The sequence below is a fragment of the Coffea eugenioides genome, chromosome 2 (genome assembly GCF_003713205.1).
Source record: "Coffea eugenioides isolate CCC68of chromosome 2, Ceug_1.0, whole genome shotgun sequence".
Classification (NCBI taxonomy): Eukaryota; Viridiplantae; Streptophyta; class Magnoliopsida; order Gentianales; family Rubiaceae; genus Coffea; species Coffea eugenioides.
In genome coordinates this window covers 76,557,493-76,569,542 of record NC_040036.1, presented here as the reverse complement: position 1 = coordinate 76,569,542, position 12,050 = coordinate 76,557,493, and the positions used below count along the sequence as shown (strand labels likewise).

The 12,050-nt window shown below is 37.5% G+C and overlaps 3 protein-coding genes across 3 annotated transcripts; 1 reads left to right on the top strand and 2 right to left on the bottom strand.

The window, feature by feature from the left end:
• Positions 1 to 247: 247 nt before the first annotated feature.
• On the bottom strand, positions 248 to 2,576 carry LOC113763062 (anaphase-promoting complex subunit 13). Its single transcript, XM_027306751.1, has 3 exons — positions 2,386 to 2,576; positions 2,246 to 2,299; positions 248 to 654 (listed from the first exon to the last, which is right to left on the bottom strand). The coding sequence occupies exons 1-3, from the start codon at positions 2,462 to 2,464 to the stop codon at positions 593 to 595; spliced, it is 195 nt and encodes a 64-aa protein (XP_027162552.1). The 5' UTR covers positions 2,465 to 2,576; the 3' UTR covers positions 248 to 592.
• A 765-nt stretch (positions 2,577 to 3,341) lies between these two features.
• On the top strand, positions 3,342 to 4,752 carry LOC113763061 (pentatricopeptide repeat-containing protein At4g38150-like). Its single transcript, XM_027306750.1, has one exon. The coding sequence runs from the start codon at positions 3,502 to 3,504 to the stop codon at positions 4,492 to 4,494; it is 993 nt and encodes a 330-aa protein (XP_027162551.1). The 5' UTR covers positions 3,342 to 3,501; the 3' UTR covers positions 4,495 to 4,752.
• Positions 4,753 to 5,392: 640 nt separating this feature from the next.
• LOC113761726 (DEAD-box ATP-dependent RNA helicase 3, chloroplastic) lies at positions 5,393 to 11,203 on the bottom strand. The gene is made up of 10 exons (XM_027304831.1): positions 10,593 to 11,203; positions 9,765 to 9,901; positions 9,276 to 9,690; positions 8,823 to 8,921; positions 8,466 to 8,690; positions 7,199 to 7,576; positions 6,798 to 6,938; positions 6,625 to 6,720; positions 6,184 to 6,485; positions 5,393 to 5,930 (listed from the first exon to the last, which is right to left on the bottom strand). Exons 1-10 carry the CDS (start codon positions 11,058 to 11,060, stop codon positions 5,852 to 5,854), a joined length of 2,340 nt encoding a protein of 779 aa, XP_027160632.1. The 5' UTR covers positions 11,061 to 11,203; the 3' UTR covers positions 5,393 to 5,851.
• Between the last annotated feature and the right edge of the window lie 847 nt (positions 11,204 to 12,050).

The following is a 12,050-nucleotide window of genomic DNA, read 5'->3' as shown; positions in this document are numbered from 1 at the left end:
ACTCACAGTACCATTTTAAGTCTAACAATTGTGAGGTAAAATTCCAGCTGCACAAGAGTTTGGTTTACAGCAAATAGCAAATAGTCATTTCGTTATATGCCAGGTCTCAGCCAAGAAAAATCCTTTAAAATGCTTGTTCTGATGTAGGAGCTCATTTTTTTTTTGTCATAATCCTCACCTCCCGGCAGTTATCTTCTTTGATAGACTACAATCAGCACCTTAGAAAGTTATAAATGGATGGAACACGTTCCTTCAAAACCATAGCTACAGTGATTAAATTCACTGCATCGTTGCTAGCACAAGTTACGTGGCTAAAGAATGTGATCATCATTACAGAACCAAAATATTTCCTAAGCGTGCAAAAGTCACCTGGGCAATCAAAATGCATTTACACAGCAAAAAGAGAGAAGAAAAGAACTCATGTCTGCATCACAGGGTTCGCACAAAAAGTTTGACACTGAAACATCACTTCTTGAAACTAGAGTTCAATTCAAAATAGTAGAGTTTCCATCTATGTCAAAGGGGCTGCTATGATTGCGTCTGGAAAACATAACTTGTCCAATATATACTTCCCCAGGCCGTAATCTGGTATTTAGGAGTTTCCCAGTGCAAGATCATGCCACGTATCGCCATCAACTTGCTGAACCTCTTGATCTGAGGAGCAATCCAGTTCACAATAAGTCAGATGAAAAGTATAACAAATGCAAAAAGATGGAACTTTCATATGAGCAAGATAGCAAGCTTAACTAAGTCATAAATTGTCGCATCAATGACTTGAAAGACTTGTATATGAAATTCTCAGTCTTTCATTAATTCAAAAGCTTTAGATCCATACCAGCATAAAGTTTCAGTTATATTTGTCTATATCCAATATAGTCGCATGTAGATGAAAACATCACTCACATTGAGACCGTTCAAGAAATTAAACAACTACTTTAGACAAAACTAAACTCAGAACTTGTGGAAGCCAAGCAAAGGTATTCCAATTCGTGATTGTGATATATAATTTCTGTGATAGAGGAGACATTTGTTACAAATAGCTACATAAAGATCATCGTCCAGTAAAATATAGTACTTTTCTTAGATACTTGAAAGGCATATTGCCAATAAGCCATCTAAACTGCAGGATCTCCTAAGCTTTGTGAACCGAAACTCATGACTTCAAACCAAGCATCTATGAAAGCTGTTCAGTTTCATCTTGTAAAATGATGATTGGCAAAGATACAGTCAACCACAATCCTGCAATCCACTTCATGTGGCATTCAAACAGTTCAATGAAGATTGACCTCATCTGGTTTCTGTACAGCATTTGTAAAGACCCATTCCCTAGCCAATACAGCTGAAAAATGGCATCCACATGCATTTTCAATAAAACTGAGTACAAGGCAATAAGATTAAGTATATGTTTCCCTGAAGTGGACGTAATGATTCTCGTTACCAGAATCTGATTTTGATCATGGCTCTTCTAAAACTTAAAGCATTCTTTCTATATTTTTTCAGGTAAAGAATCTGATTGAGTTCTATGTACAAAGAGACAAAATGTAATTAAACAATCAATTAACGTGTAGATAAAGAGATAGCACGTAATTGTAACCATACAACTACCTAGAATGGTATTCTATTTGTCATCCAAAATCGAGCAATGACATGCATATGATTTTCATTCTATTTACTCCAAAATTCTATGCATTTCGGTAGTACAATACCAAAAGTGAAAACAAGACATTTGGATCTGGATACATGTTGCGCAATCCTTTATACTATTAGAAACTATTGCTAGTTAATCAGCCCACGAGATCGGGAGTTTTCCTTGATATCAAGAGTCTCAGACCATGCCTTTAGGAATGCTTAAAATCCAGCTATCTACATATATCCAACAACTTCATAAACACACCAAAAGAACGAGGTAAAAGGAAAAAAGAAACCAAAAAATGGAAAACTGAAACATCTGGCATCTTCTTTATATTTTCCTAAGAGAGGATGTATAAAAGCTCAAATTTTTGGTAGCTTGAAAACTGGAAAAATAACGAAAACGGGATTAACAATATGTTCAGATATACTAACAAAATTTCAAAACCCACATCATTATTGTACAATCACGGGACTACTCATGCCGCAAAATCAACCAAAGCTTCTTGTTTTCAAGAAAACAATCAACAAAAGAAAAAAGAGTTAGTTAAAAATAGGGTGGAAAAGAAGGTCCCCAAAATTGATTAACTAAAACTAGGGTGGAAAAGAAGCATACTAGAATCTTCAGTGTCATCAGTTCTGGAAACAAGTACAGGTGGTAACGGAAGATCTGCACCAAAAAAAGAAAAAGATTCAAATATATTTAGAATCCATAAGCAGCAAAATTTTATTGAGGTCAGGGAGGGAACAGGATACCATCATCTGGAAGGGTGTCTCTCATCCAATCTTCATCTACTATATCGATCAGAATCCCCAGGCTCGGGCATTCCGCCATACCCTTCCTTCCTTTCTTCCTGCTGTGTGACTGTGTGAAAGAGGGACTCAGTTGTAGTGGTGCGCCAGTACCAGTAGCAATTGCGATTGAATTTTGAAAAATACACTTCAGCTTCAGCCTTATATATTTGTTTTCCCGAGCAAATTTTATAATTTGTCAGGGTAATCAATATTTGGTCATCTAATTATTAATATTATGTTTTTTCTCATTGAATTAGCAAATGTGTAAATTTTGAGCCATTCGTCTGATTTTACTATTAACTTTGCCAATCTAAGAGTTGCACAATTCACGAAACATATTATTAATAGCAGATCTGGTAGAATTAATGAAAAAATCAAATAAAATAGTTCAAAATTTACACTTTTGATAATTCATTAAGTAAAAATATACTATTAATAGTTAGTATTGCCTTGAACTAATATTTGTTAGAGAAATATTAAAAGAGGGTTTTTTGACAAATGTTTAATTGATTAACTGGAATGTGACATTTACAACTTATACATTTATGTAAATTATCATTTTACATGGCTCGCCAAATTAATACCTGATAGTCGAACAAAGACCTTACCTGATTTCGAGAAAAACTTTGATAGTAAAGTAAAAGGAATTGTGAATAGGAGGTGAGTTCAAATTCTCTTACTTATAAAAAATGACCCATTATATATATATATATATATATATAGTAAATCTTATATACATTTACAGTGTATACACTATCGTCGTTGGATTCATGATATATGTGCAAAAATTGAATTTTAAACTCAAATTTTACATAGTTATTATTCATCCAACGCTCATAGTGTATACACTGTCAATGTAGGAAAGATTAATCCATACCCCATGCAAGCAGCTACAAAAAGAAAAGGGAACTCTTGGGCTTCAAAGGATGTATATGTTGGGCCCTAGTCTGTTAGGCCTATTCGATAACGGCCCATAATCTCACTACTGTGTTTCCTCTCTTGCCAACGGCTCTTACAAAATTCCCTCGAAAATTGCAGTGTACAAGACAGCAGCTGAAGCAAGAGTTCCCGGCAACAATGGCGCCGATAACAACCATCACCCGCTGCTTTATCATCTCAAATTCCTCTCAATCTTCACTCCTAAAACGCCTATTTCATCCCCGCCTCTTCCATTCTCATCCCATTTCTCCGTTATCATCGGCTCCCACAACAATATCAAAACCACCATTGCAGTCCCAATCACTATTATGTGTATCCAATAGAAAAGCCCAACTTTCCCTGACCCACTTTTGCACTTCCTCCTCATCGGCTTCCGAATCACCGATAAATCCCACCACCGCACCCCGAAAGCGAAGCACATTAGTCAATTTTTCATTATCTGATTCAGAGTCGGACTCAGAATCGGAATCTGAAGACAAAAGATCAAGAGATAGACAGATTGATAAGTCCAAACTACCACCTCCCTATGACCCCTTTAATAAGAAACCGATTATCGAGGAACCCGAGGATCCAAAGAACTTACAAGAAGTGTTTCATAATATGCGAGGTGATGGGCTCATGAATAGTGCAGTCAAGATGTTCGACGGATTGTCTAAGGACGGTTTGACTCACGAGGCCTTGGAGCTGTTTTCTCAGATCAAGGATAAGGGGCAGATGCCGGATGTGGTGGCTCATACTGCAGTCATTGAGGCGTACGTGAATGCAGGGCAGGCAAAGGAGGCGTTGAAGGTTTATATGAGGATGTTGGCTTCTGGGGTGTTGCCGAATGCTTATACGTATAATGTATTGATTAAGGGATTGGTGGCTAGTGGGGATGCGAAGTTGGTGAAGGAGGCGAAAACGTATGTAGAGGAGATGGTAGAGAAGAGGGGGATTAAGCCGAGTGCAGCAGTTTGTGTTGGGGTTTATGAAGGATTAATGAAGGTGGGATTGGAAGAAGAGGGGAAAGAGGTATTGGAAATGTTGAAGAGTAAAGGGCTTGTCCCGGAAGAGGAGAAAGTTAGGGATGCTTTGAAGAATAAGAGAGGACCTGCTTTTAGGACTGTTATGAATGTGTTATATGGCAAGTGACTAGTAGAGGAGATGTCAATGTAATGTTAGGTTCGTAATCAGTGGGAAACTTGGAGGGAGGGCTTATCTTGGTAAAACTTGCACTTCTGGAGACTATATGTTAGTATTAATCAATGTTGAGACTTTTTTATTTTATTTTATTTTTTCTCTGAGAAGGATTGCAAGTGTCTGGGACCTTTTCATTATTCAAATTCGTTGAGAATATGCATTTAGCTAGATTTGGAGCCTAAGAGTTGTAAGGTTGAGATTTTTGACATCATAACTGATAAGCATCTCTGATTTAGCCTGAAGGCAAGGCATGTGTACTAACTCTCCAAGCACGCGCACTGAAAAGAAGAATATATAGAAGTAATAATAATTGATACAGATTCTGAGCGTGTGTTGATTGACATGAACTAATAATCCAATACTTTTAACAGATTCTGATCGTGTAACGCTGACCTGATCTTGATTGTTTGATTGTTGAACAGTTTGTCCTGGAATCCTTCTAAGCTTCAGATTGTGTAGATAGACTAAATATAACCTATTAGAGTTTCCAAAAAATGCAGAAGACAGCAAATTGACAGTTTCGTGAAGTTCTTGGATGGAGATTGGAAGAAATCAAGTGGACCAGAATTCTGGGGCTAAAAAATACCAGCTCAAATACGTGCAAATGAACACTTTGGCCAATTATCTGGATGGAGATCGAAAGAGTCAAAGTTCACGCCACATTGACAGGCTTTGGTACATGCTTGGCCTGATTTTTGTACGGTAATTACCTCTTAGGTTGAGCTTCATTAGTTTCTTTTTTATCTGTAGGTCTCTGAGAAGATTGACTTATTGAGATTTCCTGTTTTAATTACTCCTAATCAAGCTATATCTTCTACGTGTCCAGGATACAAGATATATGCGCATATAATTGATCAGAATCATGGTATAAAATTTTCTATTGCATCTGACTTCCAAAATTACCACGGAACATTTGCTGAAACCTGTCAATTAAGAATCAGAATCCACTTAAAGACTAGGAGGGCATGTTGTCTCAACAAGTATCGGCACAAGTGCCAGGACGTCATGTGTTATATAGAGAACACTGCCTGAATATGGTGCAAAAAATGAAAGCTTGCCGTCACAGAAAATAATTAGAATGACTATCGCATCATTGACTAATTTGGTGAGGGGTTGGACAAAAGAAGTGCCTGGGAGCCAGAAATCATTGAAGCAGCTTGTTTGCCATAATTCGGGATCATCCTCCTCCACCTGTTGGACCGTCAGAACTACCCTTGGCATGAAAAGATCAGGAGATCCAAATTTCAGCATAGTCGGAAACCTTCAAGCGCACAAAAGACTAGCTTGATGCACGGTACCAATCGCCAAACTAGTAACGTTGCTTGTTAGGGCATTCGGATGCCCTATGGCCACTCCGACCACAGTTGAAGCATGCACCACCAAAGCCTCTGTTACAGATTTGGAAGTAGTATGATTATCAAAAAGGTTAAAGATTAGCGGATGATTGGTAGCCAACCAAAAATCTTGACACTAACTGGCACATCTTCCCATTCTATGGGGAAAACTAGCATACTCGACAGCAGGGTTGAAGAGACATAATGCTATTATAGTAACAGAAGTAAATTCTTCTAAAAATCCTGAAATAGATAATGGGAATGCTTTCCGAATGGATAGGAAATTAGCAAACAAGAAGAAACAAACCTGTCCTTACTCCCAAAAGGAGCTGACCGGCTTGATCGTTTATCACTGATTAACCAATCACTTCTGCCTCCCCTGCTCCCTCCTCGACTAAAGTCATCGTTGTCAGAAAATCGGCTACCACTTCTGCTACCCCAACCTCCTCGCCTAAAGTCATCCTCATCATCAGAGACCCGACTGCTGGACCAACTCCTGGAAGATCTGGAACCCCTTTGATCCCTAAAACTTCCTCGCGAACCCCTTTCTCTGTTTGAAAATTTGCCGTAATAATCACTTGGGGGGCCATCATCTTGCAAAGCCGGCAACTATAACATAGAGCAAATCCATACGCATACAAGAAATCTTAGTTAAGTAATTGACGCTATAATCATCCAAGATTATCCGCAATTCCATCAAAATCAACAGCAATGCAAGTTAAAACAGGATCAAGAATTATGAACCCACCTTTGTAATCTTGGAAATAGTGTTTCCAGGTGGTAACTCCTTGTTTAGTAGCTCCTTTGCAATCTCCTCTGGAAGATCAAATACTGCACCCTGAACCTGATATCATTGAGAACAAAGGTTAAGAATGCCGAACAAATAGCAATAAAATTGAACTGAGTCTATATGATGAATACCCTGGCATCTGCTATCAGATGGATTTTTCCAAGTTCATCAGCAGCAGTTGAATAAACATCAGAGAGAAACCCTGTAACAGATCTAGCTGATAAGAATCCTCGAGCACCAGAATCACGTATCAACTGCAATGTAACCCATCCCTGAAATGTGTGCAGACAGCTAAAATAAATAATCCTAACATAAAATAGACAGAACAAATAGAACCAGAATTCAAATATGGGATTGGGAGACTGTCAACCACTTCTGGAAGAGCAGCACTAATAATTGCACTTAACCATGTCAAATCATATGCTTGTCAAATACCATAATGCACATGCAAGGCACGATTATCTTGAAAATGAAAAGGTTAGCACTCCTATAGTAAACATCAAACCTTAGAACACTATCTAATTGAGTTTACCTGCTCATGAGTAATAAGAGAACGAGAAGACGGTGGTCGTGAAAAACCACTCAACTGTGCAAGTGCTGCAGCAAGAGCATCAACTCCTTGTTCGTCCATCAATTGTTGAGCAGTTGGAGTGAAATATGATATAGACTCAGGGTGAACCCCACCAAGGGTGGCCACCACTTGCTCAGCTGATGATCCCAAAACCTCTTCAATAGATGGTGGGCTAATGAAATCAAATCTAGAGCCAACATCACGCTCAAGCGATTTGACTGTTCGCCTCTGGCTACTTGTGAACATAAGAATTGCTCTGCCTTCTTTTCCTGCACGTCCCGTTCGGCCAGAGCGATGCACAAATGACTCAGGATCATTAGGCAATTCATAATGGATAATCTGGCAGCAAGAGACACATGATCAATAAGATTTTAGAAGCTGAAGTGAGATTATGTACAAGTACTCGTGACAATCAAGTATCATATACTTATTATGCAATGTACTTTTCTATTATACTATTAACAGGTATGCATAAACAAGCTAGTCAACTAGTGAAGGCCAAAAACAAGTGAAAATCATAATTATGTGCTTAGTTTGCAATAATAGTGGAGTTAAAATATAAAGCATGGATGAAAGGCAGGTGACAGGATTTTTGGAAAACTTCCCAGGTATACTAGTAATCCATCAGAGAGTGCACCCAACAACAGCCACTCCACACCAGCATCAGGCATCTAGTAAACACCCACATCAAGTCACTAGCAACTAAAGACACCAGCTGAGTAAAAACTATGCCCCCTACAGTCACCGCCAGGAATATGTGATTGGGCATTTTAATAACATTTTGATGCATGAAGTAGCCATCTTCATTGAAGATGAAACAGAGATATTGACAAACAAATGCTATCCATACTCATTATGGACAATGAGCCTCTGAAACTTTACATGCCAAAATTCCTTTGATATAAGTTAATGTCCTACTCATCATTTGATTATACAGCTTAACTTATAGTGCCATTTGTTAACAGCGCTTTTAAAGTGATATTTCAACAGTGTCATCTAACTTTTTGATATTATTATTGCATAAACAACTCTGCTGTGCTCAGTTCTTGATAATCATTTGCCATCAACTCGAAACTGAAAACACTATTTAGCACCATTTTATGATATTATCAGGAATAAGTATAACCACACAGATATATGCAAGGACACTCTCATATGGAGCAGCAAATTTGAGATGAAAATTTCACATCTTCATGATTAAGAACGCACAAGAATGCTATAAACTTACTAAATCTACATTTGGTATATCAAGCCCACGAGATGCAACATCAGTGGCAACCAGGACAGTGAATTTCCCTTGCCTAAAACCGTTCAAAGTTCTCTCTCTCTGGTGCTGAGAAATATCTCCATGCAGTGCTTCTGAGGCTATGCTATTTGTTAGTGCTAATGAAACTTCATCAGCATCTCTCTTTGTCTGTGTAAACACAATGGTCTTTCCACCCTTTGCATAGACCTGGAGAAAATAAAACCTTTAAACTAAGAGAATTTTACTACAACGGTTCCTATGCAGAAATTTATAGTATCTCAATTTTTAGGATGAACATGAAAAGAATTGAAAGAAGCAGATAAAGCTGCAAAATCTTACTGTTATAAGATCGCTAAGGATAGTTCTCTTAGAGGTTGCAGTGGTTGGTATGGCATACAACTTGATCCCTTCAGCCAGCTTTTCTTCCTCATCACCAACCTGTGGAGTAGCAAGGACGAGGATAGAAACCAAAGAGGAGGAAGTTCTATTTCAGTGCATGAAGAAAGGTAGTCTATGAGCCTCCTTCAACAAATAAACTGAGACTTCACAGTGAACTAGGAAACAGAAACTAGACTTAGTGAACAAAGACTGTAATTAGGAAATATCAAGATAAAAAGACCAATACAACAAAATACTAATAAAAATTTCATATTGAAGGGGCGTGATAAACCAATAAGCCATAGCAAGACCAGCTGAAACGAAATAAAAATTTTAGCAATGGAATTAGATTCACAACATAAACCATCCAGGTGAAAAAATGATAAAGGATTCTAAAACACACCAACAACTTACCAGATCAATGGTCAATGGGTTATCCAAATACTTCCTAGCCAGTTTCTTTACCCAACCAGGCATGGTTGCCGAAAAAAGCATGCTTTGTCGCTCTGATGGAAGCTTTTCTAAAATTACTTCCACATCTTCCTCAAATCCAACAGCAAGCATTTGATCAGCTTCATCAAGGACTAAGTATTGAACTTCTCCAAGTTTCAGACTGCCACTGTTGATTAGATCAATAAGTCTACCAGGAGTTCCCACCACCACGTCAACTCCACGTGAAATTGCATTTTGCTGAGTAATGTAAGAAACTCCTCCATAAACACAAACAGTATTTAGATATGGTGCTGACTCTTTGATTTCTTTCTCTACTTGCTTGGCTAACTCCCTAGTAGGTGCAAGGACCAAAACCTTGGGAAGCTGTCCAGACCGCCTTCAAAATGCACACAAAAAAATTGTTAATTCTTCAAATAAAGGTGTCAGAAGCATCATACCATACTACATTACCTCCTAGGACCTCTTTCTTCTTCATCTTCACTGAGCCTTTTAATAATTGGAATTCCAAAAGCTAATGTCTTTCCTGTTCCGGTCTTCGCCCGAGCAATTATATCTCGACCTTCTAATGCTGGCACTAATACAGCTCTCTACAAAATAGAGTAAAAGGAACAAATCAGACAAATAAATAAACATGTTCTCATACCTCATTTGATCTATCAAAGTTTCAGAGCAAGTAAAAAAAAAAAACCTAGATTACAGCTGCAGGGTGCTTGATGTCATTAATGTTGTTCCCCACATTAATTGTAAAAATCCACATTGAATTCCCTTTCATACATGTCAAAAATAGTACATAAAAAGTTCATGATTACAGGAAGCAACTACCAGAAATCAAAAAGGCCTCAAGGGCCAACTCAAATTGATTAACAGTAACCCATTTACAAATGGATTAAGTTCATAATCAAAATTTTAACCGGGCGTATCTAGCATCCTTTTTCTTCCGAGTATAATATCAAATTAAAGAAATATACTTTGACTAAAGACAGTGTTCCATTAACCACAGCCAAAGAACACAAGCAGGAAAAAAATCTCCATTCAGCTGCTATTAACTTCATTTCATCTTCCATATTAAACTAAACAGAGGATAAGTTGTTAAACCTGCAAATTCAGCATCAAATTTCCATCAACCTAAAACTTGCCAGCATAGACATAAACACAAAATTTCCATCAAGAATAATGCTTTGCGGCACGCATACTTCTAGCCTTAAATTTACAACAGAAAGGCATTCCAATTGAAATTGTAAAATTGAAACAAGTAAGAGAAGACAGAACCATACGCACTTGAATAGGGAAAAGATGTGTGATTCCTCGAGTCTCAAGTATTTCCACAAGCTTCTGAGGCAGCCCCAGCTTAGAAATAGCCAATTCATCTCCAACTACCTCCCCATCTTCAGCATCGAATTCTCCTTCAGACTCGTCACCATATTCAGACTCACTAACATCGAAAGAGCCTTTCCCAAAACCCCCTAGCCCCTTAAAGGCCTCTTCACTAAGCACAGAAGAATTAGGAGTCACCACAGCTGAAGCAACAAAAGAACTCCCAGAATTCCCATTTGAACGCAAATGAACATTACTACTAGAAGAAGAAGCTGCGGAAGTAGCAGTAACTTTTAGGCCATAAAAATGGGATTTTTCAGCAGGAAAAGGGAGAGACAGAGGTGGGGTTGAAGTGGACCTTTTTGAAAGTTCTAGAGAAGGGGTCGTTTGGTATATGGAGGAGACTCCTATGATTGACGAAGGACAGGCCATTACCACAGAGGTGAAGAGGTATTTGGAGAAAATGAAGAGGAGGAAGAAGAAGGGAGAAGGAGGGGATAAGGGTAGAAGAGTTTGAGAGGTTTATGAGAGGGGAATTGTATGGTACTACAAAGTTCCACCTCGTTGGACTGAAGGGGCTGGTTTGGGTTGGATATTTATCTTTGGGTTGTTCCTTAACTTCTTTTGATGTTTCAGAGATTTTCTGGTTTTGCTTTTCCACCAATTGACGATTTGCCGGCCTCATGATGCTGCTGACTTCGAATATAACAGCAGTTACCCTTAAAAGATATATATATATATATATATAGCAGCAATTACCCTCAAGAGAGAGACATATATATATATATATATATATATAATAGCAATTAAGGATGTGTTTGATAAAACTGAAATAAAAAATTTGAGATTTAAAGTTTGAATCCATTAAGTTATTGAATTGTTAAGTATTAAAGTTAATACATTTGAATACATATCACATTCAGTGATAAGTGAATAACTTGTCGCGCTTAATTTTGAGAACATGTTTTACTTAAGAAATTCAATACCACTTAATTAATTCAGATGTTCAATTTTTTGTTATCAAACTGTGTAAATAGGTTAAGATATGAATCCATTAAATTTAAATTCTGAATTTGATTATCAAATAGGACCTTAGTGTGTTTATGGTTAACTGTATTCTAGCAAATTTATTCTTGAACCTACTGAATTCAGTATTTAGATATGTTATGGACCTACGGGTAATTTCCCTTTGATTGAAAAATGTCCAACAAAATTTTAGTTTTATTGAAAATACAAAATAGGCAATCCAATTTCCAACTTGTAAGTCCACCTCCTTATGTGTAAGTAAATCAAACTCTAATTCCCAGCACTAAAAAAAATATAATAGAAACAGCAATTTTTAGTCAAAAACTAAAAAAAAAAGTAAGCGATTTGATAATTCAATGTAGTAAGGAATTTGCAATGGCATAACTAATGTCTCTA

Excerpts from the sequence above, each read along its gene's own strand:
- LOC113763062 (XM_027306751.1), bottom strand. The coding sequence starts at position 2,464 with ATGGCGGAATGCCCGAGCCTGGGGATTCTGATCGATATAGTAGATGAA. Across the intron at positions 2,300-2,385 it reads AGACACCCTTCCAGATGATG|ATCTTCCGTTACCACCTGTA; the intron begins GTATCCTGTTCC and ends TTTTTGGTGCAG. Across the intron at positions 655-2,245 it reads TGATGACACTGAAGATTCTA|ATCAAGAGGTTCAGCAAGTT; the intron begins GTATGCTTCTTT and ends ATTGCTCCTCAG.
- LOC113763061 (XM_027306750.1), top strand. The coding sequence starts at position 3,502 with ATGGCGCCGATAACAACCATCACCCGCTGCTTTATCATCTCAAATTCC.
- LOC113761726 (XM_027304831.1), bottom strand. The coding sequence starts at position 11,060 with ATGGCCTGTCCTTCGTCAATCATAGGAGTCTCCTCCATATACCAAACG. Across the intron at positions 9,691-9,764 it reads GAAGAAAGAGGTCCTAGGAG|GCGGTCTGGACAGCTTCCCA; the intron begins GTAATGTAGTAT and ends TGCATTTTGAAG. Across the intron at positions 6,939-7,198 it reads CTCTTATTACTCATGAGCAG|GGATGGGTTACATTGCAGTT; the intron begins GTAAACTCAATT and ends CACACATTTCAG.